The sequence below is a fragment of the Staurois parvus genome, unplaced genomic scaffold (genome assembly GCF_062004578.1).
Source record: "Staurois parvus isolate SC_StPar_1 unplaced genomic scaffold, SC_StPar_1.0 ptg000259l, whole genome shotgun sequence".
Taxonomy (NCBI): Eukaryota; Metazoa; Chordata; class Amphibia; order Anura; family Ranidae; genus Staurois; species Staurois parvus.
This window is the reverse complement of record NW_028318055.1, coordinates 512,067-538,999: the sequence shown is the minus strand read 5'-3', so window position 1 is coordinate 538,999 and position 26,933 is coordinate 512,067. Positions and strand designations below refer to the sequence as shown.

At 43.1% G+C, this 26,933-nt stretch overlaps 1 protein-coding gene across 1 annotated transcript in view; it reads left to right on the top strand.

The window, feature by feature from the left end:
* CDK13 (cyclin dependent kinase 13) overlaps window positions 1-22,209 on the top strand; it is a 69,816-nt gene extending 47,607 nt beyond the window's left edge. Inside the window, exons 6-14 of the mRNA XM_089681093.1 lie at window positions 1,238-1,427; window positions 7,428-7,484; window positions 8,443-8,544; window positions 8,912-8,989; window positions 10,333-10,449; window positions 12,307-12,438; window positions 14,259-14,464; window positions 14,574-15,035; window positions 20,778-22,209. Of these exons, the coding sequence (XP_089537219.1) occupies window positions 1,238-1,427; window positions 7,428-7,484; window positions 8,443-8,544; window positions 8,912-8,989; window positions 10,333-10,449; window positions 12,307-12,438; window positions 14,259-14,464; window positions 14,574-15,035; window positions 20,778-21,583 (2,150 nt within the window). The 3' untranslated portion in view covers window positions 21,584-22,209. The remainder of the gene's footprint in view (window positions 1-1,237; window positions 1,428-7,427; window positions 7,485-8,442; window positions 8,545-8,911; window positions 8,990-10,332; window positions 10,450-12,306; window positions 12,439-14,258; window positions 14,465-14,573; window positions 15,036-20,777) is intronic.
* Window positions 22,210-26,933: the final 4,724 nt, after the last annotated feature.

The following is a 26,933-nucleotide window of genomic DNA, read 5'->3' as shown; positions in this document are numbered from 1 at the left end:
TGGGGGGGGGGGGACTGACTTACTGCCACTGAAATCCCAGTAACACTAATACAGTGATCAGTGCTAACACTGGGGGGGGGGACTGACTTACTGCCACTGAAATCCCAGTAACACTAATACAGTGATCAGTGCTAACACTGGGGGGGGGGGGACTGACTTACTGCCACTGAAATCCCAGTAACACTAATACAGTGATCAGTGCTAACACTGGGGGGGGGGACTGACTTACTGCCACTGAAATCCCAGTAACACTAATACAGTGATCAGTGCTAACACTGGGGGGGGGGGACTGACTTACTGCCACTGAAATCCCAGTAACACTAATACAGTGATCAGTGCTAACACTGGGGGGGGGGGGGGACTGACTTACTGCCACTGAAATCCCAGTAACACTAATACAGTGATCAGTGCTAACACTGGGGGGGGGGGGGGGACTGACTTACTGCCACTGAAATCCCAGTAACACTAATACAGTGATCAGTGCTAACACTGGGGGGGGGGGACTGACTTACTGCCACTGAAATCCCAGTAACACTAATACAGTGATCAGTGCTAACACTGGGGGGGGGGGACTGACTTACTGCCACTGAAATCCCAGTAACACTAATACAGTGATCAGTGCTAACACTGGGGGGGGGACTGACTTACTGCCACTGAAATCCCAGTAACACTAATACAGTGATCAGTGCTAACACTGGGGGGGGGACTGACTTACTGCCACTGAAATCCCAGTAACACTAATACAGTGATCAGTGCTAACACTGGGGGGGGGACTGACTTACTGCCACTGAAATCCCAGTAACACTAATACAGTGATCAGTGCTAACACTGGGGGGGGGACTGACTTACTGCCACTGAAATCCCAGTAACACTAATACAGTGATCAGTGCTAATTAAAAGCACTGACACTGTAATGACACTGGGCAGTAAGGGGTTAACAGCTGGGGCGATCAAAGAGTTAGCTGTGTGTTTTACTAGGGAGACATGTTGCTTTGTATTTCTCTGCTGTGCACCACACATATGTGAACGGTCACCATAGGAAGCGATGTTTTTTTCACATATCGTGCGGATTGGATACAATTCAATCCGCATCCAATCTGCATATATGTGAACGGGAACTCATCTAGAATAAGTAGGTGAGTCGTGGCAAAAAGTGAATGTCAGGTTTCACTTGAATATAAACGGCCTCCTTAGTGTAATGAGAAAATGTGATTTTCATACAGTTTTCTGCTTACAGGAGCTTTTTATTTGGTGTTTGAATATATGGATCACGACTTGATGGGTCTACTGGAATCCGGATTAGTGCACTTCAATGAACTTCATATAAAGTCTTTCATGAAGCAACTTATGGAAGGTTTGGACTACTGTCATAAGAAAAACTTTTTGCACAGGGATATTAAATGCTCAAATATTCTACTAAATAACAGGTGCGTATTGTTTGTAAATATTTTTCTATTCCCTTAAGGGAAGATTTTATTTTCTATATAGTGGGTGGGGGACACACAGGCGTACTTCGGTTTACGAATGCCTCGGTTAACGTAATTTTCAGTTTACGAATGAAAATCCATTGAAAATAATGCCTCGGTTTACAAATTTTTTACAAATTTTTTTCGCAATACAAAGTGTATGTCAGCGCTGATTTTAAAATGCAATTTCCGTCTTTTTTTTTCTTCTTCACTATAGCTCACAACATTAGCTGTCACTTTCCCTGGAGTTACAGGAAACTTTGTATCTTTTTAAGGAACTGAAAGGAAACATTGTTTCTTTTAACTTTGGAAAAATAAACTAAAAGAAAGTTTCTCTCTTTTAGCTGGAGGGGGAAAGTGACAGCTGAATTTCTAAACTACTATATAGTGAAGAAGAAAAAAAAGCGGTAATTGCATTTAAAAACTGGGACCTGACAGCTGAGTGTAAAAGAACTGCCGGCAATTAAAAAAATTATTTCAAAAACGGCGTGGGGTTCCCCCTCCCACCCATACCAAGCCCTATGGGTCTGGTATGGATTTTAAGGGGAACTCCCATGTCAAAATTAAAAAAAAAAAAATGGTGTGGGGGTCCCCCCTCAAATCCATACCAGACTCTTATCCGAGCATGCAGGTCAGGAAGGGGGGACGAGCAAGCGCCCCCCTCCTGATCCATACCAGGCCACATGCCTTCAACATGGAGGGGGGTGCTTTGGGGCAGGGGGCTCCCCCCCTCCCAAAGCACTTTGTCCCCATGTTGATGGGGATATGGGCCTCTTGCCCACAACCCTGGTGGGTGGTTGTGGGGGTCTGCAGGCAGGGGGCTTATTGGAATCTTGAAACAAGGGGGGCCTCCATATCCCGGCCCCCCCCACCCCTCCCCATGTAAATGAGGATGGGGTACATGGTACCCCATCCTCTTTCACAAAAAACAAAAAGTGTAGTGTAAAAAAGACAGGACACGGTCTTTATCAAGTCCTTTAATAAAAGAATGTCCGCCACAACAACGTCAATCGCGATGTCCGCCGCCGCGCAAAAAGGAAAAAAAAAAACACTGGCTGCCAGCCTTCTGCCTCTGACCTGGCTTGAGAGTTCTTAAATATGTAAGGGGTGGGGCCACCCAGGGACATCACCCGAGTGACTCCGCCTCAAGGCCCTTAATCCATCACCAGCCTGCTGCATCATTTTTCACTTTGATTTTCGGGGGACTTGGAATTCAGTCCTCTTTAGGTCGATCATTTTCATTTCCATCAAACGATGGGGCATCCTTACGTTCCTCACCCGTCCCCCCATCCATTTCAGTATAGATATCCAGCATGATATTTGACCCCATTGAGATCTGATGCGTTTTCAAAGTGTTCCTTTCATTTTTTTGGAGCCGTGTTTAAGTGATATGAATGAAATTAATGTCACACCACACTGCCCACCTACAGCCAACACACTGAAGGGACAGCCGCTGCACAGTACATGGCTGCAGTTCACTGTCTGGCAGCTGTCTATGTATGAATGGCCGCACATAGCCTGTGCAGGGACCCCGCAGATCCATATGCTGCAGGCTGCCTGCACAAAGCTACAGGGGGGTGACCAGACAAGTTAATCTGCACAATGAGAGAAAGCAGCAGTGGCTGGTAGTAGTACAGGTACTTGTATAACGCCGTCAGTTTACACAGCGCTTTACATATATATATTGTGCATTCACATCAGTCCCTAACCCTCAAGGGGCGTACAATCTAAGGTCCCTAACCCTCAGGGGGAGTACAATCTAAGGTCCCTAACTTACATTCATATATACACATACTAGGGACAATTTAGACAGGATCCATTAACCTACGAGCATGTCTTTGGAGTGTGGGAGAAAACTGGAGTACCCAGAGGAAACCCACGCAGGCACAGGGAGAACATGCAAACTCCAAGCAGGTGGTGCAGTGGTTGTGATTCGAACCAATGACCCTAGTTCTGCCCAGCGTGCAGATCCATCTTCATTACAGGATGCTCCTGCAGCAAGCAAGAGTTTCACTCTGGATTACTGAACAGATCTAGAAGAAATGCACAAAGCACACCAAGATGAAAATACAAATACTATTATTATCCAGCAGTTTGCACCATATACAGTTGCGAGAAAAAGTATGTGAACCCCTTGGGATTCCGTGGAGTTTTGCATGAATTGGGCATAAAATGTGCTCTGAACGTCATCTAAGTCACAACAATAGAAGAACACAGTCTGCTGAACATAATACTACACAAACATTAGATGTTGCCATGGTTTAATTGCACATAACATGTAAACATTCACAGTGCAGGGAGGAAAAAGTATGTGAACCTTTGGACTTAATAACTGGTTGCCCCTCCTTTGGCAGCAATAACCCCAACCAAACGTTTCCTGTAGTTGCAGATCAGACCTGCACAACGATCTGGAGTCATTTTGGACCACTCCTCTTCACAAAACTGTTTCAGTGTAGCAATATTCTTGGGATGTCTGGTGTGAATCGCTCTCTTAAGGTCATGGCACAGCATTTCAATGGGGTTGAGGTCAGGACTCTGACTGGGCCACTCCAGAAGGCGTATTCTGTGCTGTTGCAGCCATTGTTTTGTTGAATGACTTGTATGCTTTGGGTCATCATTGTCCTGTTGCATCACCCATCCTCTGCGGAGCTTCAGTTGGCGGACAGATGGTCATACGTTTTCCTGCAAAATGTCTGGATAAACTCTGGAATTCATTTTCCCATCAATGACAACAATCCGTCCAGGCCCTGAGGCAGCAAAGCAGCCCCAAACCATGATGCTCCCTCCGCCATGTTTCACAGTGGGGATGAGGTTTTGATGTTGGTGTGCTGGGCCTTTTTTTCTCCACACATAGAGTTGTGTGTTCTTCCCAAACAACTCAATCTTGGTTTCATCTGTCTACAGTATATTTTGCCAGTAGTGCTGTGGAACATCCAGGTGCTCTTTTGCAAACTTCAAACGTGCTGCAATCTTCTTTTTGGACAGCAATGGCTTCCTCCGTGGTGTCCTCCCATGTACTCCATTCTTGTTTAATGTTTTCCTTATTGTAGATGTGTCAACAAAAATGTTAGCATGTGCCAGAGATTTCTGTAGGTCTTTAGCTGACACTCTGGGATTCTTCTTTACCTCATGCAGCATTCTGCGCTGTGCTCTTGCATCATTTTTACAGGACGACCACGCCTAGGGAGAGTAGCAACAGTGCTAAACTTTCTCCATTTGTAGACAGTCTGTCTTACAATGGACACATGAACATCAAGGCTTTTGGAGATACTTTTGTAACCCTTTCCAGCTTCATGCAAGTCAACAATTCTTGATCGTAGGTCTTCTGAGAGCTCTTTTCTGCGAGGCATGGTTCACATCAGACAGTGCTTCTTGAAACCAGTAAACCAAAAACAGGTGTGTGTTTTTTAAGGGCAGGACAGCTGTCAGCAACACATCCAATATCATCACACTGATTGGAGTCAAGGTTGGCTCACTCCTGGCTCTAATTAGCTCTGGGAGAAGTCATTAAGCTAGGGCCTCACTAACTTTTTCCTCCCTGCACTGTGAATGTTTACATGTTATGTGCAATTAAACCATGGCAACATCTAATGTTTGTGTAGTATTATGTTCAGCAGACTGTGTTCTTCTATTGTTGTGACTTAGATGATATTCAGAGCACATTTTATGCCCAATTCATGCAAAACTCCACGTAATCCCAAGGGGTTTACATACTTTTTCTTGCAACTGTACCTCTTATCACACATGTTTGGAATACTGTACGTTTACCAGTTACTTCATGCTGCTTCTGTGACTTACTCCATAGGAAGCCATGCATTCTATATATGTAGTACATGCTTTTCATTGATTGAGCGCTCTTCAGCCTCCTTGTGGAGGTTTGTTTGCAGGGAAGGCACACTCCCTTGGCACAGGAGGAGGTTGTGACATGGAACCAAGGATGGGTACACATAGTCTGCAGTGCAATGGCAGTTCTGGGCACACTCCTTGCAGTGAGGTGACACAAGTGTAATAACGAAGGAACAAATTCTCTCTGGTCTGTTAAAACCTGTATGTCAGAGTACTAAAATTCCAATAGTGAGAACTGGGACAGAGCTATTAATTCCATGTAGAAAAGGAGAGAATTCTGGAGAGGAATGAAGTGTTCACCTAGAGGGGGGATCTTGGATGTTGTACTTGAGGATCTACATATTGCTTAAACAGCACACAGTTAACCCTTTGATCGCCCTCGTGTTAACCCCTTCCTGCCCAGTGCCATTAGTACAGTGTCAATGTTTTTTTGTTTTTTTTTAGCACTGATCACTGTATTGGTGTCACTGGGGATGTCAGTGACACCAAGTCAGTTTCCACCCAGTGTCAGAGTGCCTGCCGCAGTCCCACTTTAATAATAATAAATATAAATCACTATTAATCCCCAATTTCTTTTAAGCACACTTCACCCCTACCCTTAGAGGTGTACAAATATAAACAATAATATGCTCAGTGATAAACTTCTAGTTACTTCAGTAGAAGTGTACACTGTGTTGTGTGATTTTTGAGCACAAAAAAGAGTGATTCACATACACGGTTTTTCACTATATATTGTGTATATGCACATGTGTCTATATATATTTTTATTTATACACCTTTTTCACTTGGGTGAAATATCACTGGATTGTTTTTACGTGTTAATTTGCTTTATAAAGGATAATGCACTATGTGGTTTTTATGTTTTTGTTTTTGAGGTAAATCAAGTTGATGCAAGAGGCTGAGGATTTTTACACTTGCAGTCCCACTTTAAGTTGCTGATTGCCGCCATTATTAGTAAAAATAGAAAATAAAAAAAAAAAGTCCCAGTGTATATATACCGCCATTTGTAAACACTATAACTTCACGGAAACCAATTCATTTACACGTGTTAGGATTTTTTTTTTTTTTTTTTTATTTTTTTTTTAGCAAAGACGTGTTGCAGAATACATTTTGGCCTACAGTTATGATGAAATTAAATTTTTTTTTTTTTTTAATTGGATTTGTTTTATAGCATAAAGTCAAAAATATATATATTTTTTTTTTGTTTCAAAATTGTCAGTCTTTTTTCATTTATAGTGCAATGAATAAAAACCGCAAAGCTGATCAAATACCACCGCAATAAAGCTCTATTTGTGGGGGAAAGCAACATTTCATTTATGCACAGCGTTGCATGACCGTGCAATTGTCCAGTTAAAGCAACTTAGCGCCGTATCGAAAAAAATAACCTGGTCAGGAAGGGGGGTAAATCTTCTGGAAGACAAGTGGTTAAAGGAGTTCTTCAAATTCAGCAAGAAAAGCAATATTTGCCTGACCACAGACATGTAGCAGAATACATTTTGGCCTAAATTTATGCCAAAATTTGACTTTTAAAAATTTTTTTACTGGACATGTTTAATAGCAAAAAGTCAGAAATGCTGTTTTTTTTTTTTTTCCTCAAAATTGTCGGTCTTACTTTTTTATAGCGCAAAAAATAAAAACCGCTCAGGCGATCAAATACCACAGAAAGAAATCTCAATTCGTGGGGGAAAAAAAGGACACAAATTTAATTTGGGCGCAGTGTTGCATGACCTCGCAATTGTCAGTTAAAATAACGCCGCACCGTAACGCAAAAAATGGCCTTGTCAGCAAGAGGGGTAAATCTTCAGGAGGGCGAGTGGTTAAAATGCATGGTGGCCTCACTGACACACAAACATGGATTTAAAAAACAAAGCTGCATGGTCTATACTCTTACCTGGTTTGTGGTGTGTTGTGATTGGTATGTTCTTATAGCTAACCTGTGGCTCTCCAGCTGTTGTGGAACTACATTTCCCATGAGGCATTGCAAAGATGGGAAGTTACTGACTTGCAGAGGCATGATGGAACTTGTAGTCCTGCAGCAGCTGGAGAGCCGCAGGTTGGCCACCCCTGTTATAGTGTATTATACTTTATTCATTCTGTATGTTTTGTTTCCACAAGGGGGCAGATCAAACTTGCAGATTTCGGACTTGCAAGATTGTACAGTTCAGAAGAAAGGTGAGAATCTTGTTCTTAAAGGTGAACTCATGGAGGGCTGTTGTTGTTTTATCATAAAAATAATAATAAAATCTAATGCAGTGATACTGCGACTAAACTGCCAGCTGCCGCACTCACTCTGCGTGTATGGGTACTTTACTAACTTTATTACCTCTAATGAAATAAATGATATGAGCGGTACATTTTCTATATTGTATACATCATTCGTTAGATACGTGTGTGTATTTAGTGTACTTTCAGTAACCTGTAAGGCAGCGGTTCTCAACCTGTGGGTCGCGACCCCTTTGGGGGTCGAATGACCCTTTCACAGGGGTCGCCTAAGACCCATGCTACACCATGCTTCAAGACAAAATTTCATTTATTTGTAATTAGAAATAAATATTTCACAATATATAATTACATATTGTTTTTGTGATTAATCACTATGCTTTAATTATGTACAATTTGTAACAATGAAAATACATCCAGCATATCAGATATTTACATTACGATTCATAATAGTAGCAAAATAACAGTTATGAAGTAGCAACGAAAATAATTTTATGGTTGGGGGTCACCACAACATGAGGAACTGTATTAAGGGGTCGCGGCATTAGGAAGGTTGAGAACCGCTGCTCTAAGGTGTAACGTGCAATACACTATACAAGGAGGGGGTATGTACATTCCATAGCTATTCTATCACCTTGGTTTACAATGGCGCAGTGTACACAAATACCATACAGTGCTTCAAAGTAGGAGAAAAGCACAGAGCACAACTGAGTATTCATTGGCACTTTGTCAAATGAAGAAATGTCTGTACTGAATGACATTTATATTCTGTATGTGACACCCGAAGCAGGACTTCCATGGATCAGGATCAACTGACACTTGTTTATACAACACTAGCTTTGATTTCTGTATGCTTTTTCTGTGCAACTTATTTTAAAGTAGTTGTTTTTGTATTCTTTCCTTGTTTTAGTCGGCCTTACACCAATAAAGTCATTACGTTATGGTATCGACCTCCTGAATTGTTGCTTGGGGAGGAACGGTACACACCAGCTATTGATGTCTGGAGCTGTGGGTGAGTAATATGAATATGGACCATTATAGTCCATTTAGTATGTCTGCATGCTAAATTGTTGTTCTCAACTTCCATTTATTCTGTAAACTTCATATACAGTCGAAGTGTTTCCAGTAAATGATTACATATATTTATATTGTAAGATTTGCTGACGTTGAATATGGTTTTCCCCAGAAGTAAAATAACCTTCTGTTATGTTCTGTGATACTTCGCTATGATCTCATTGATTGCATATGAGCATTTCACAACCGGTATTTACTGTTTCAGTAAAATGTGACCCTTGTATAGGATAGAGGCTTATAACCATGCAAATTAAAAATGTCATATAATAAATACAGTCCTTTGACTTATTGTTTTGATGTCTTAGGTGTATTCTTGGTGAGTTGTTTACAAAGAAACCGATCTTCCAAGCTAATCAAGAACTTGCACAACTTGAATTAATAAGGTGAGTTCTATTTTTGTCCTCATTGTGTCATAGGGGCCATATGGGAAGTGGCCACTTATCCCAATAGTATCAATAGTCCCTATTAGGCTGATGAGTTGTATTGTCTGTAATCATGGCACACATAATCGCTAAGAAAAATTAATAATAGCGCCTATGGTCAAAATTATATTACTTACTAATAGTGTACCAGCTGCAAAAAATCACCATATATAAAGTGTACCAATAAATAAATAATTTGCGCTAGTAAATGTGTATAAATATATAAATATATATAAAGAAATCATCAAATCATAAGTCCAGAAAAAAATATATATATGCCAATACCACAAAAAAATAAAAAAACTTTTAAGTGCAAAAAACTTTTGTGCAAAAAAAGTGTCTAAATATGAAAAATTTCACCAAAAAACCTTGATAATATAATGGCAGATCATCCATAAATATATCTTCAGAAACGGAAACTCTGCAACACACCGATCCTCATCGATCGAAATAACAGGATGAAAAACTTTGTAATTAATCGAAAATCCACTTCTCCAATAGATAAAGGACCACCTTCAAACGTATCCATAGGGGGAAATGCCAAGCACTCGGGAGAAACAGAAAGACTTCATGGTGCAATATTATAAAAACCAATTCCTTTATTAGGTACTCATTGCACTTACTCAAGAGGTGTCCCAGCCGACACCAGCATCAACAGCATAACAGCAATCACATAAACGAGCCTGGCTACTGCTACTGCTCGTTTATGTGATTGCTGTTGATGTTGTTGTTGCTGGTGTCGGCTGGGACACCTCTTGAGTAAGTGCAATGAGTACCTAATAAAGGAATTGGTTTTTATAATATTGCACCATGAAGTCTTTCTGTTTCTCTCGAGTGCTTGGCATTTCCCCCCATGGATACGTTTGAAGGTGGTCCTTTATCTATTGGAGAAGTGGATTTTCGATTAATTACAAAGTTTTTCATCCTGTTATTTCGATCGATGAGGATCGGTGTGTTGCAGAGTTTCCGTTTCTGAAGATATATTTATGGATGATCTGCCATTATATTATCAAGGTTTTTTTGGTGAAATTTTTCATATTTAGACACTTTTTTTGCACAAAAGTTTTTTGCATTTAAAAGTTTTTTTATTTTTTTGTGGTATTGGCATATATATATTTTTTTTTCTTTACTTATGATTTGATGATTTCTTTATATATATTTATATATTTATACACATTTACTAGCGCAAATTATTTATTTATTGGCACACATAATCGCTGCCTTTGTTTAACTGAAGTGTAGTTACTTTAATTACAGTCATTATCATGTACACTTACTATAAATTTCTGATTTTTCATTTTAAGTCGCATGTGTGGAAGTCCATGCCCTGCTGTTTGGCCCGATGTGATAAAGTTACCATACTTCAACACCATGAAACCAAAGAAGCAATATCGCCGAAAAATCCGAGAGGAATTTGCTTTGTAAGAATCCTTAAAACAAGCAAATGAGTTAGGAGTTTGTGTCAGATCTTAGGAACTATTGAAATAATTATGTTAATGTTTTAAGGCTAAATAAGCATGCACCTAAAAAGTGGAGCTTGAAAGATATTCAGTGTCTGCCTGCCATCAACCCTATAAGAGTACAAAAAAGAACAACTCCAACAAAACCAAATAGGCTGCTGTCTGCTAAGCAATGCTGCTATATTAATGTGCAAGTTCATCTTTAGTAACTTTTTACACACATCCTCTATGCAATTCAAGATCCCATAAATAGAATATATTAGCAGTCCTCATTTTATGATTCTGTTTCTGGTTCCCTTTACATATTATTATTATTATTATTATACAGTATTTATATAGCGCCAAAGGGTTTGCTGAGCGCTGTACATTAGCAAGGGGGACAGAACATGAGACAAGACAGTAACAATACACTACACGAGGGGTTCGAGGGCCCTGCTCTTTCCAGCTTACAATCTAGGAGATTGTAGCCGTGGGTAGAGGGGGCTTTTAAGAGACTGCTGGCCCCTCGATCCCCCATTGCATGACTGGCTGGAGGCTGCAAGCGTGTGCCCCTTAGCGTCTGCTCTGTTCAAACTGTGCACATGCATAGTGCGTTGTCTCCTCTATCCGCACCAACCAAACTCTGCTGCTGCAATTAGAGAAAGTGAGAGCGCACTGGGCTTGTGTTCATTTGAAAGGGGCTGAGCAGCTGCTGAGGGGCGCACACTTGCAGCATTCTGCAAATAGCAAGACAGAGAAGGATCAAGGGGCCATCAGATGCTTGTGAGAGGCTCTCCAATGGCTGCACATGTAAAATGAAAGCAAGAGAAACATTTTAAAATCGGGACCGCTGATATGATGCATTTTCCCAGTTCATTTTGCATTTATTTTACATGCCTTCTTAACACGTTTTTTCTTTTTAATGCGTTTTTTTTTTTTAATGCATTTTTTGGGATTTGTTTAATGTTGCTAGGGGGAGGTGTCTGTTGCATGTGTTTTTGATTCGGTTCCTTTGAAGTCTATTACGCACAAAACACAACCTGCTGCGGGGGAAAAAAGTCCCTGACCCTTTTCAAAAATTGCATCGGCAAAAAAACTTACAAATATAACTAGATCCATAGGAAATCATTTTTAAATGGACTGTAGTGCATTTTTGCAAACTGGGAAACGCACTGACAACCACATAAGTGTGAAGCTAGGCTAAAGGTGAACTTGTCCTTTACATCTGCCTCTTATAATGAGGGTTAAATCATACTCTAGGCGGCAAAGTGTATTGCACTCTGTCTTAAGAACATATTTAGAAACCAGGTTTCTGTCTGTATTGTATTTGAATTAGTGCCAGTTTATTTATATATATATATATATATATATATATATATATATATATATATATACACACAAATTGGATGCGATTTGAACTGAATGTAATCCACATGACATGTGAAATAACATTGCTTCTCATGGTACCTGTTCACATATGTCCAGTGCACTGGCAGTGCGGATTGAAAAAGAGTCCTGTCCAATTTCTGAGCAGTGCTGTCCAGTTCAGGTGCGGATTACAGGCTATTGACTTCTATGGAAAATGTTTCTAATACGCACATGTGTGAACAGGATAAAACCTTGACCTGATCCTGACCTGAACCGTTGAACAACTACTATGTCAATTAGCTGTGAAATCTGAGCTTCAATCCGCTCCGCACATGTGTGAATCGGCTCTTAGATCTTCTGCCTATGGGTGTTTGACACTCTGTGATACTGATAGTGGTTACACAGGAAAGCAGACTATCGCTGACACACATGAGGTCTTTCAGGTACTTTACTGTTGATTTCTTCCTCCAGCATACCCACTGCTGCACTGGATCTGTTTGACCACATGCTAGCGTTGGATCCGAGCAAACGATGTACTGCTGAACAAGCTCTCCAATGCGAATTTCTCCGGGATGTAGACCCATCTAAAATGGCCCCCCCTGAGTAAGATGCTTTTAATATTTTTGTTTTCAGTGCATTTTATTGATCTCCAGTACTTCTGCTGTACTTCACAGCCAGCTTCACCCAAGAGTGATATAAGCCTTGGTTCAGTATCAATGGTTTTTATTCGCTGCCAGGCATGTTTCGCACACACAAGAGGTAGTAGAAAAGATGTATCGCTCTCTTACAGCTCACAGAAATTTGTATTGGAGAATCTATTGAGGTCACATGATGGTTTCGTCTGGTGGTTTTAGAACGGGCACAACTGTTACGCAGAACTGCTGGTGTACATCTTACCTTGGCGTCCCTTAGAGAGATAGGAAACCTGTGTGTAACCTGTTTGGGATTGTGCCCCATCATTGGTGTTATTGGGAGGAATAGTGCCCCATCATTGGTGTCAGTGGGAGGAATAGTGCCCCATCATTGGAGTCAGTGGGAGGAATAGTGCCCCATCATTGGTGTCAGTGGGAGGAATAGTGCCCCATCATTGGTGTCAGTGGGAGGAATAGTGCCCCATCATTGGTGTCAGTGGGAGGAATAGTGCCCCATCATTGGTGTTATTGGGAGGAAGAGTGCCCCATCATTGGTGTTATTGGGAGGAATAGTGCCCCATCATTGGTGTCAGTGGGAGGAATAGTGCCCCATCATTGGTGTCAGTGGGAGGAATAGTGCCCCATCATTGGTGTTATTGGGAGAAATAGTGCCCCATCATTGGTGTCAGTGGGAGGAATAGTGCCCCATCATTGGTATCAGTGGGAGGAATAGTGCTCCATCATTGGTGTCAGTGGGAGGAATAGTGCCCCATCATTGGTGTTATTGGGAGGAATAGTGCCCCATCATTGGGGTTATTGGGAGGAATTGTGCCCCATCACTGGTGTCATTAGAAGATGTTGTGCCCCATCACTGGTGTCATTATAAGGTGTTGTGCCCCATCACTGGTGTCATTAGAAGGTGTTGTGCCCCATCACTGGTGTCATTAGAAGGTGTTGTGCCCCATCACTGGTGTCATTAGAAGGTGGTGTGCCCTATCACTGGTGTCATTAGAAGGTGTTGTGCCCCATCACTGGTGTCATTAGAAGGTGTTGTGCCCCATCACTGGTGTCATTAGAAGGTGTTGTGCCCCATCACTGGTGTCATTAGAAGGTGTTGTGCCCCATCACTGGTGTCATTAGAAGGTGTTGTGCCCCATCACTGGTGTCATTAGAAGGTGTTGTGCCCCATCACTGGTGTCATTAGAAGGTGTTGTGCCCCATCCCTGGTGTCATTAGAAGGTGTTGTGCCCCATCCCTGGTGTCATTAGAAGGTGTTGTGCCCCATCACTGGTGTCATTAGAAGGTGTTGTGCCCCATCACTGGTGTCATTAGAAGGTGTTGTGCCCCCTTCATTGTTGTAAGGGGGAAGGATTATGCCGGATTGTTGGTATCAGTAGATGAAATAGTGCCTCAAGGACCAGATAAAGGCAAGCAAAGGGCCGCATCTGGAGACTACTGATTTACTGTTTGATTTTTAATTTATAGTTAAAGGCTGCAACTAATTTGATATCCAAGTAGATTGTCAATCAAACCCTGGCCTGACCTAGTCCTGCCCACTAGTGTTTAACAGCACTGCTTCTGTTAATGAAACCCTCCCACTGTGAGCTGCAGTGTCTGGGATGAGGAGCAGGGAATACATAAAGGAGGATTTGGTTCAGATGGGGTTGGTTAAGGAATTTTTTTTTTTCTTCTCTTTTCTTTTTCTTGTTTGTCTTTGAGGATTGTGCATCACATAACTGGATTTGGTAGTTGCTAAGAACTATAATTATTTTTTTCTTCCATTTCCTGTAGCCTTCCTCTTTGGCAAGACTGCCATGAGTTATGGAGCAAGAAACGCAGAAGACAGAAACAAATGGGAATGATTGATGATGTCACAGCACCAAAAGTACCAAGGAAAGATTTATCTTCTGGAATGGATGACAGCAGAAACAGCACTCCCCAAGGAATGCAGACATCTTCTCAGATGAAGCCTCAGGGATTTCCTGGTGTTGGATTAGGTAAGTGTCCGCTGGCTTCATGTTGAGGTGTCAATTAAATATTGATTACATACATATGAAGGATTTACAATTTACATTCCATTAAACATCTCTGTATACTTTTCTTAAGGTCACCCAAGTTCTGGACAGCAGCTGAATCAGAATCCAGTGGCCATTTTACTGAACTTATTACAGTCCCAGACCAGTTGTGTCAGCATGGCGCAGTTGGCACAGGTTATGAATATCAAGGTGAATCCAGAGACTCAGCAACAGCTGAACAATCTAAATCTTCCAGCTGGTATTCTTGCATCTGCTGATAAATCTCCAGAATCAAAAGAGGAGCCTCCCCTTCCAGCTGCAGAACCAGAACCAGAACCTGAACCTGAACAGCCCACCTTCTCATCACTGCCTTTACCTAAGGCTAAGCCGGATGCAACCCAGACAACCATGCAGAGCACTTTTTCAGTCTTACTGGCTCATTTATTAAAAGATCAAGAACAAAAACAACAAACGGAGACAGCAGAAGAGCCTCCTGCAGAAAAGATAGAAGAAACACTGAAACCCAGACGACCTCCAAGCCCTGCACCCATTGGTATGAATTTTTGTTCTTTTGGTCAGTTAGCACTGGAATGTTCACACACGTGCTTTTGCACGGTCCTTTTTTCTGACAACCCATTCATTTCAGTTGGCTGACAAACGCCCGGGAACACACAGAAAGTACTCTGCAGCGCCAACCCGCATGGTACTGGAAGCTGCAGACATTTTGCATTTAATAAATGCGTTTGCGGGAACCAGTAACAATTACCGTATTTTTCGCCGTATAAGACGCACCTGACCATAAGACGCACCTAGGTTTTAGAGGCAGAAAACAGGAAAAAAAAATTCTGAACTAATGGACTGCAGACACAGTACAGGAGATGACCAGAGACTGCGGACAGCACAGGAGATGACCAGAGACTGCGGACAGCACAGGGATGACCAGAGACTACGGACAGCACAGGGATGACCAGAGACTGCGGACAGCACAGGGATGACCAGAGACTGCGGACAGCACAGGGATGACCAGAGACTGCGGACAGCACAGGGATGACCAGAGACTGCGGACAGCACAGGGATGACCAGAGACTGCAGACACAGTACAGGAGATGACCAGAGACTGCGGACAGCACAGGGATGACCAGAGACTGCGGACAGCACAGGGATGACCAGAGACTGCGGACAGCACAGGGATGACCAGAGACTGCGGACAGCACAGGGATGACCAGAGACTGCGGACAGCACAGGGATGACCAGAGACTGCGGACAGCACAGGGATGACCAGAGACTACGGACAGCACAGGGATGACCAGAGACTGCGGACAGCACAGGGATGACCAGAGACTGCGGACAGCACAGGGATGACCAGAGACTGCGGACAGCACAGGGATGACCAGAGACTGCGGACAGCACAGGGATGACCAGAGACTGCGGACAGCACAGGGATGACCAGAGACTGCGGACAGCACAGGGATGACCAGAGACTGCGGACAGCACAGGGATGACCAGAGACTGCGGACAGCACAGGGATGACCAGAGACTGCGGACAGCACAGGGATGACCAGAGACTGCGGACAGCACAGGGATGACCAGAGACTGCGGACAGCACAGGGATGACCAGAGACTGCGGACAGCACAGGAGATGACCAGAGACTGCGGACAGCACAGGAGATGACCAGAGACTGCGGACAGCACAGGAGATGACCAGAGACTGCGGACAGCACAGGAGATGACCAGAGACTGCGGACAGCACAGGGATGACCAGAGACTGCGGACAGCACAGGGATGACCAGAGACTGCGGACAGCACAGGGATGACCAGAGACTGCGGACAGCACAGGGATGACCAGAGACTGCGGACAGCACAGGGATGACCAGAGACTGCGGACAGCACAGATGACTGCTGACCTTTGGGGAGGTGGGGAGCGAGTACCTGAATTTGACAGGTACCCGCTCTTACTTCCGCAGAGTTTTTGTTTGATCTCACCTGTTCCTCGATCCAGCCGCGCGCTGTCTTCCCGGCTTCAGTAATGGCGCTCGGCATGACAGCCGGGTGCCCAGTGTGTATGAGCGAGAAGCACTTGCGCTTTGTGATTGGTCCGGCGGCTTCTGGGATCTGTCATGTGTCCCAGGTACCGCCTTACCATTCACAAAGCGCACCGCTTCTTGCGCATGCGCACTTGGCACCCGGCTGTCATGCCCACACTACAGAAGCCGGGAAGACAGCACGCCGCTGGATAGAGGAACAGGTGAGGTCCCGCTGCAGAGCTGAGCGGCCGGCCCGGTATTCTGACACGGCCGCGGTGGAAATACCGGACCGGCCGCTCCATATTCGCTCCATAAGACGCACTGACATTTCCCCCCCAGTTTTGGGGAAGAAAAAGTGCGTCTTATACGGCGAAAAATACGGTAATCACACCCACGCCCATCTAGCAATGGCAGCACATTCCGGTGCGGTGTGGGAAATGCGCCTTTCCCGCACCGTGTCCTGGTGTGTACGAACCCTTAAAGCAGTCATTTCTAGTCGCATCTTGTGCTGTTTGAAGGTTGCGGTTTGTGAATGAAGTTTTGAGCAGTTGAGGTTATATAGTTGGGTTTTAGATACTATTCAGATTAATATTTTAGGTTTTGTTTAAGAGTCATTATTAAAGGATACGTTCACCTTTCCACAAAAAAATAATAAATGCATTTTTTTTTTTTAAGGTAAAAAATGTGCATTTAATATTTTTTTTAGTTAGCCTGTAGAGCATTGCACCAGCGATCAGCAAATCGTTCAGCACGTCTCCTGCAGACTGTCAGTGGATCTGCTTGTTCGTACATCCCGTATGGGCAAGCCGATACTTGCTGACAGGGAAGACTCAATGAACTACCACAGCGTCGTGCTAGTTCGAGGACTACAAGCTGACAGCCACTAAGGCTGTCAGGACTTGTAGTCCATTCATTCAAAGAACACTGTGAATGAATGACACGGCAGTGCGGAGTCCCGCATGGCCATGCTGTTTTTGAAAACTGACAGCTAGTACGGGGAACTTCTGTTTCTCAATCTGCAGGATCGAGAACATGCTACAAAAAACTGGTGGAACGTGTAAAGTGTTCTCAGAGGTGAATTTATCCTTTAAGGGATTAGATTGTTTTCTGGTGAGAGGTATAGTTTGTTGAGGTAAACCTAAAAGGTTAAAGTCCAAATGAAGTCCTATACTTTCCCTTTACACTCCCTTAGCTCCACATTTCATGATATTTATAATATGGCTAGTTTTTGCTATGTATGTGTATACATGCCACAGTGGCGATGCATCTGGGCATGGCAAAAACAATAAAACTATTCCCCTCCCCCACAGGTGTCAACATCCTCTGAAAAGAAATACATATAGTAGTTAGTCTGGCTGAAAAAAAGTCAAAATTCGATTTAGTTCAACCAAAAGAAGAAGAAAAAAAAACAAAAAATACCCCACGTGAATATAAAAAACCTCCATATACACCAGTGGTGGTGAATCTATGGCATGGGAGCCAAGTTGCCCCAGCAGCCGACCATCGGATAACAGTGCAAACGGGCCATGTGCATGCTTGGAAAGGAGTAGCGGCGCCAGGTGATGACGTCACGAGCCGCAACTCAGCCGTGACTTGTCTGAGCTTTCGCATGGCTGTTCAGTGCGCTGCCAAGGTTATATATATTGGACTGGCTGTGAGCTTTATTACATTTTGTTTTTATTAAGACAAGATTTTAGCTTGTGCTGGTGGTCAGTGGAACTTTACCCCCTTGTGCTGGTGGTCAGTGGAACTTTGCCCCTTTGTGCTAGTGGTCAGTGGAACTTTTCCCCCTTGTGCTGGTGGTCAGTGGAACTTTACCCCCTTGTGCTGGTGATCAGTGGAACTTTACCCCCTTGTGCTGGTGGTCAGTGGAACTTTGCCCCTTTGTGCTAGTGGTCAGTGGAACTTTGCCCCTTTGTGCTAGTGGTCAGTGGAACTTTGCCCCTTTGTGCTAGTGGTGAGTGGAACTTTTCCCCCTTGTGCTGGTGGTCAGTGGAACTTTGCCCCTTTGTGCTAGTGGTCAGTGGAACTTTACCCCCTTGTGCTGGTGGTCAGTGGAACTTTGCCCCTTTGTGCTAGTGGTCAGTGGAACTTTACCCCCTTGTGCTGGTGGTCAGTGGAACTTTGCCCCTTTGTGCTAGTGGTCAGTGGAACTTTACCCCCTTGTGCTGGTGGTCAGTGGAACTTTGCCCCTTTGTGCTGGTGGTCAGTGGAACTTTTCCCCCTTGTGCTGGTGGTCAGTGGAACTTTGCTCCCTTGTGCTGGCGGTCAGTGGAACTTTGCCCCCTTGTGCTGGTGGTCAGTGGAACTTTGCTCCCTTGTGCTGGTGGTCAGTGGAACTTTGCCCCTTTGTGCTAGTGGTCAGTGGAACTTTTCCCTTTTGTGCTGGTGGTCAGTGGAACTTTTCCCCCTTGTGCTGGTGGTCAGTGGAACTTTTCCCTTTTGTGCTGGTGGTCAGTGGAACTTTGCCCCCTTGTGCTGGTGGTCAGTGGAACTTTGCCCCCTTGTGCTGGTGGTCAGTGGAACTTTGCCCCCTTGTGCTGGTGGTCAGTGGAACTTTGCCCCCTTGTGCTGGTGGTCAGTGGAACTTTGCTCCCTTGTGGTGGTGGTCAGTGGAACTTTGCTCCCTTGTGGTGGTGATCAGTGGAACTTTGCTCCCTTGTGCTGGTGATCAGTGGAACTTTGCTCCCTTGTGCTGGTGATCAGTGGAACTTTGCTCCCTTGTGCTGGTGATCAGTGGAACTTTGCTCCCTTGTGCTGGTGATCAGTGGAACTTTGCCCCTTTGTGTTGGCGGTCAGTGTATTGGTATTGTTCTGTCACATGTTCTGTCCCCCTTTGTAATGTACAGCGCTGAGCGAACTGTTGGCGCTTTATAAATACTGTATAATAATAATGATCTTAAAGTGAATAACTCATTATATTTAGACACCCCGTACAGCTGCTGTAACAGGTAAGTGCAGAAAGGGCAATTTTTCGGAATCCTTATTATTATTATTATTATTATTATTAATAGAAAAACAGAACAGTTTAGTTTATTTTACTCCTTTTTATGACATCCTATGATCCTGATCTTCACACAGAAGTAACAATAAGAAACAGTGGAGTGCTGCTCTTGTCTGTATGAAAAGCTGAGCTAAATCCAATCCACTTCTATTTGGAATACATGTCATAAGGATGAGCAGCTCACTCGCCTTTCATATGGATACTTCTGCATGATGAATAAAGGGTATTATTCTTTAGGGGTTGCAGCAGCTGTCTATTTTCACTTGTCGCTACATTGTTACACTCTGAGCTCTGCGATTTGTAGATTAGTTGCAGACTTATCAATATCCTCACACAACAATTATTTCCATCAACATAAAATGGGTGTAGAGAGAACACAAGAGTGCTGGCGGGGGTGTGGAAAGATTGGTAGGTGGTTTCATATTTGGTGGGAGTGCCCAAGGATTCAAAGTTTTTGGGAGACAACGGTCAACTTAATAGAGAAAATCTCAGGGATGAAGATAGGATTAGATCCAGAAGCGTGCCTATTACATAAAACAGACTTACCAGTGAATAAATACAAAGACTCGGGTATATGGTACTATGTGAATGCAGCAAAGGGTTTGATACCTAAATTCTGGCATAGTCCAGAGGTTCTGAGAGAAAAGGATTGGGTAGAGAGAGTAAATCAGATCAGTAAGATGGAGAAATTGTACTACATCCAAGAAGATAAGATGGAGATATATAATAGGAGATGGAGGAAATGGGAAGATTTTGTACATCAAACGAATATATATGAAGCAATGAGAAATGAGAAGAGAAGTTTCTTGATTTTATAGGGAAGGATGTAAGAGAAAAATGCAGAGTGGGAGGGTGGTGGGATGTGGTAGGGTGTAGGGGGGGGGGGGGGAGTAGAGGTAAGGGACATAAAAAGGGGGAAATAGAAGGAGATAGGATTAAGAATTTTATATATTATATGAGAATGTTGATGAAATGTATTGTTATGTTCTTCTTTCCTTTTCCTTTTTTTTTTATGTATTTATAAATATGAAAAACTAATAAATATTTGAATTTAAAAAAAAACAAAACAATTATTTCCATCAGTCCCCTGACTTTCAGAGGGAGCTCATCATCTAATCTCAATCACACAAACACTATAGCCTGTTGTCATGAAGGAAACACGCCAGTCAACCCCCTCACCCCCTCCACACCCACGCAGATTATTCTGGTAGTAACGCTTTACAAAGTTGTGTTAGTGGCTGTTCTTAATAGATCTTTGTTGTTCTAGATGAAAATGAACTTGTTGATCACCACAATCCATCACGCAAAAGCTTATCACCTGAACCAAATCATCCTCAAATACTGCCTCCAGATCAGCGGCCCCCCGAGCCACCAGAACCTCCTCCTGTGGGAGAGGAAGACCTTGATTACCGGACAGAAAGGCAGCAAGTACCCAACACCAGCATGTCTGCTTGTGATCCCCATGCAGAGGTGAAAGCCGCACTATTGCAAATAATTGCCCAACACCAGGCTCAGGAACAAGATACAAGTGGTGTGGACTACTCTGGGGGCAAACCATTTCCCACCACTTCGGACAGCACTGAGAAATGTGGACCATCTTTCCTCCCAACCCCCTATAGCAGTGACAGACCTAGTAACATGCCTGCCGCTGTTTTGGAAACCCAGCCTGTTGACAACTACAGTACTCCTTCATCTCAGATCAGTAACCGGCTTCCTGCAAACCCTCCTTTTCCAGAGCCCTTCTGTAATTCTGCACCCACATACAGGGACAGCTACCTCACGGCTGGTTCCATGTTATTTAGCGGTGACAAAGACCACAGATTTGAATATAGTCAAAGCCCCACCATTATTTTGGCAAACAATAATCTCTCTGCAGGAATGGACAGCCGTACAATGCCAACAAAAATGCCTAACTTTAGCTACAGCACTAATGTACCAGAGCATCCTTGTCTACCTGCGATAATGCACAGACCTGTGTGGGCGTCCCCCCACCAGGCACCTGCTTTCTCTCAAGGACATGCGGGACATATGGGTACATATGTCAGAGGTCGTGGGAGGGGCTTACCATTTTGATTTTTTTTTTTTTTTTTTTTTTTTTTCCTCAGGCAAAGTATTTCTATCTGGAATGAATTTTTAATTTTTGGCAAAGCTGCATTTTCCAGCAGCTGCAAAAAATAGACTTAAGAATGAGTCTGACAACAGCTTTATTTTTTATGTAATATAAAATGGTCTTGCAATACGACAGCAAACAGTGGAGGGGAGGGCAAATACTGCAATTTATGTATTTGAGAGCTAAATAACTAATTTACACATTGACAAATATTAGTTAAAAAAATCTTCATTTTGTACTTTACCATTTTGAAGTTTAATTATTTTACGGGCATCGAGTTTGTTTTCCCCACTGGCACTTGCAAGAATTTTGAAGAATATGGCACATTTGTGCTTATTTTTTGTACATTTGGACCAATGACTGGTAATTACAAGGCAGTGCTTTAATTCCTTGGTATCTGTTTCTTTGTACAAAACTACCTTTAGTCAAAGGTCATTGTTGGTTCTTTCACTGCTTTCAGTGTCATTGTGAAACTAGTGCTCATTTCAGACAGAATAATAAAACAACCTTTTTCTTGTGATGCAAACGTTTGATCAACCGTTTTTCTTTTCTTTTCACGCATAGAGAAATAAATGTTGATTAAACCACATTATTTGATGACTCCTTTTTATTAGGATTTTGCAACAGAAAGGTCAATTTCTGCTCCCAAACCAAAGGATAGTAGTACTCCAGAGAGATCTAAGCCACTGCAGGTAATACGATGATCATTCAATTAAAGGTTTGGCTTAACAATCAATATTTGGTAATGTTTTTTTTTTCTTTACTGTCCATTTTGAGTGACCGTGTTTTGTATTTACGAACCGTGGCTTATACTCCACTTGACTGGATACTAGGCACAAGGCAGTTGCTAGGGCCCATAACGCCTCCGCTACCATCCTGCTGGGTCTTCCGCTTGTTCAGCTATGCATTTAACCTGCTCAGTCCTTCAGAGGTTATCATTGTCCTGGTTAGGTAATTCCTTGTCCTTGTTTGTTTTTTTGCTTTTTTTTGTTCTCCACATGTAGGCCCTCTGGTGCTATTCCTTTTTTGAAAAGCATATTATTGTTCACTTCTCAGTCCAGACTTCATCCTTTCCTAGGATGCTGCCCATGGTTTAATTGTGGTGGCCATTGTGCAAGTTTTGCCGCAGTTCTCTTAACCTCCCTGGCGGTCTGATTATTTCAGTTTTTGGTGCTGAAAGCGGTAAATTTTTTTGCATGGAAATATGTATTTTTTTTATTGTAGGCTGTAATTTAGGAATAACTCCCTGAAATCTGTCCGAACAAGAGTCTATTAAACATCCCGGGGAGGATAAAACTTGAAACACGAAATCATAAATTATAATTTAATAAATAATCATAAAAAAGAATAATATAATAATTATAAATTTAATTAAATAATATAATAATTATAAATTTAATTAAATAATATAATCAAACGAAAAACACTGAAATGTGAAATATAGCGCCAAGTTCGCACATTGCTGAGCAAAGTCGCAGAATTGTTTTCAGTGTCTGATGAGGAATTTCCCCCACGAATCATTATCACTCAATTCTGCAAGTGGTTCTGATTTACTATCGCTGTTCTCTAGCCGGTCTAAAACCGCGTCTGACCTAAAGGGACGCTTTTTGGACGCCATGGACGTTTCTCAGTTTCCAGGCAGAAAGAACAGTAACAATGCAGACAGGGTGACGGACAAATCACTCGGGACACAATGTATGTGAAATGGTTTGATACAGGAATGTTTTACTATGTAATAATCATTTTTAAAGAAAGGACATTTTTAAAAAAATTTCAAATTTGCCGCCGCTAGCTGGTCTAAAATCCTATTGACCAAAAGGGACACTTTTTGGATGTTTCTAAGTTTCCAGGCAGAAAGAACAGTCAAAATGCAGGCAGGGCGCCGGACAAAGCACTCGGGACAAAATGTATGTGAAATGGTTTGATACAGGAATGTTATACTATGTCAAATTAATTTCTAAGAAAATGAGAATTTTTTAAATTTGCCGCCGTTCCGGCGCCCGTACGTCCCGACGTCACAGGGACCGGAACACAGAAGCCGGATGCCGGAATCGGCCGGAGGAGATGGCCGGGGACACTGCAGGGGACACATCGCGGGAGCGAAGGACAAGGTAAGCGCTGCAGGGACTCCCTGAGCAACGCCGCATGGTAAGCCCGAGTGTAGCGCGGGGGGGTTACCGCTTTTGGTACTGAAACTTTACCCCGAGCTACACTCGGGAATACCGCCAGGGAGGTTAAGGGAATAGATTCTGCTACTTCAGTAAGGTGTATCCGTTGTTTTGAGGGTTACCCCTTCCTGTCTGACCGCACTCAATCAGGAGGGGAGGGAACTAGGGTGGCTTGCCTTTTTTTTTTTCCAACCTGGGATGGGTGGCTGCATCTTGGCCTTGGTCCACACATCCACTGAGCTGTGTTGCTGGATCTTAGCATGAGGATGAATGGTTTTGTTGCATGCAGGCGGCTTGGGGAATTCCTGTTTCCGTCACCGGTTGAGTTCTGTTTACGTATGCTGCTGTATTGGCTGCTCCTGTTTTCTTTTGTCAAGTTCCTGTTACTCAATGGGTGATAAGGGGGGCTGGGGAGGGAACTAATCACAGTTTTGTTTACCTTAATGCATAAAGGTAAAAAACCTTCTACCTCTAAAACAATTTTAGCCCTGGCCACACCGATGCTTCCTGGGTGGGGAACGGGGCCTTAAGGAAAATCGCACAGCTAAACTGCAAGATCTCAGAGTATTGCCATACTGCGCATACACACGATAAAGCTTCATGTTACACATGTGCCGTGTGACACGGGTTGGTGAGTGAGATCTCCAGGTAGGGCCCCCCACCCACAATAGATGCTTGTAGTTTTGTATGGCGCACGTGTGAGATGTGCGTATTGTGTGCACAGGGAAGCGCAAATCATATCCACTCTTTGCCACTCTACTCTTATCACTTGCGAGTCTGGAGCGCATCATTACAAACTCGCACAGGACCTCTTTCATAGTTTCACTTAACCACCTCCCGTCCGGCCGTTGCATATAAACGGCCGGATGGTGGCACTGCAGGGTCGGGTGGCCGTTTATGAACGGCCTCCCCGCACCCTGCTTGTGCGCGATCCGGTGCCCGCTGTGTCCTCCGGACACAGTGAAACACAGATCGTCGGACGGGACCTCTGTACGAGGTCCCGATCATGTGATCACTGATTGGCCAATCAGTGATCACATGCAAAGTAGTAAGCAAGATGTCACTTGTGACATCATTGCTTACTACGTGTGAAATCTGTGAATGATCAGAGGTCACATGGTACAAGGCTATTCACAACAGCCTTGTACCATGTGACAAGCTGTGACCAATCACAGCTCACTCAGTACTTCTCAATGACTGCAAGAATGCAGACAGAGAGAGAAAGAGAAATGATTGCATTACATCCTATATGGGTGTAAAAAAAAAAACAAAAAACCTTCATCACCCCCCACAAGTAGTACAGTGTCACCATGGTGACACTGTACTGCTAGGGTGACAGTATGTAAAAAAAATAAATTAATAAAAAATAATAATATAAAAAAATAAAATAAAAATGTAAAAAAAAAATGTTTAAAATTTATAATTTTTGGTTACAAACTAATTTGTTTTTTTTGTTTTTTTACTAAAAAGATAGTGGATAAGATTTTGGCAAAGATTTATGATGAAATATAATTTATTTGCAAAATGTTATAAAAAAAACACTTTTGTTCAAAATTTTTGGACTTTTTCATTTACATAGCAAAAAAAATACAAATCCCAGCGGTGAATAAATAGCACCAAAATAAAGCTTTATCTGTCTCAAAAAAATGGTAAAAATTTAATTTGGGTACAGTGTTGCATGACTGTGCAATTGTCATTCAAAGTGTGATAGCGCTGAAAGCTGAAAATTGCCCTGGTCAGGAAGGGGGTAAAAGTGTCCGGTCTGGAAGGGGGGGAAAGTGTCCGGTCTGGAAGGGGTTAAACAGCAATGCGTGTGGATGGCATCTATGTGAACCACCTCAATAGGAACATACAACATCTAGCCTGTCATGGGAATCCGAGTTTAAAATCGTATCCAGAATCGCATATGTGTGACCCAGGGCAGGTCCATTCATATCTGGGCGTTTTGATCGATTCTGCCCGTGATCTCAGATTGCAGGTTCAGGTGCCGTAATTTTCAGTGGCACCTAAAACGTGTAGCTTTGCCGCGAATTTTGTGCGGCAAATTGCATCGCACAAAGCTTGTTGCCTAAAAGAAGCTTCTGCTCCTTTTTTGTGCATCAAGTTTCACGTGATGCAATTTGCCGTGATTGAAGCTCGGTAAATCGTGTGGTAAACCGCACCGCTTTGTAAGTACAATTGAAAATGACGCCTGAATCTGCGTTTTGCAATTGTAGTGTATTTTCAGATTGAGGGCAGAATTGCAGCGATTCTGCCGCAATCACAGAGCACCCAGATGTGAACAGGGCCTAATGGAGCGGACACCAGAGCTTGATTTGGCTGCTCAACAGGCGCTAGTACTGAGCACCAAAGTGTTTCCGTGTGTAAAGGTAACCCGAAGGAATAAAGTTTTTTGTTTTTGTTTTTTCCTCATTGGGGTCCTTGCCTTATTTACTCGCTCAACAGATGTGCTTCTGCTGAGCATTAAAAGAGCCCTTTCCTGGTGAGCACCCAATCTGTGCTTGACCACTCTACAAGGTCTCTTCCATCCCTGTTAGTCCCCGGCTGCGGTGCTGGAGACAGGCAGGGAGGTGAGGAGGAGATAAATACTGCAATGTTAAAAACATAAAAAATTTAAGTCACCATAGAGCCCCTTTTGTGTTTAAAAGCACCTCTGCCTAATAATAATAAAAAAAAACACATCAACCCTTCATATCTTTTTTTTTTTTTTTTTTTTCATCAGGACAAACAGGTTGTCATGAGGGACAAGTAGATTGGGACCCCGATTTGGTCCCTTGGACAAATAGTTTTTTTTTAAAAATATCCACACCACATCAGAATCCAGCGGAGTGCCCCCAAATATCAGAATCCTGCAGAGTGCCCCTTTACATCAGAGTTCGGTCGTTCCTGAGGGCTGATTGGACATAAAATGATCTGTCAGTCAAAGTCTGTGAAGCTCCTGGAAGACCAGGGAGGGGGAGGCAATAGATGGGGAGAGAAGAGAGGGAAATGGGAGAGTCCAGTCAACGTGCAGAGCTCTCTAACCCCAGGCTGGTCTCTGCTGGCTCAGACAGCTGCACCAATCAGATGGATCTTCCAGCTGCACTACTTCAAATTTCCCACCCACATATATCTCCTTTATACAAGGCACAGCACTGGTCTGGGA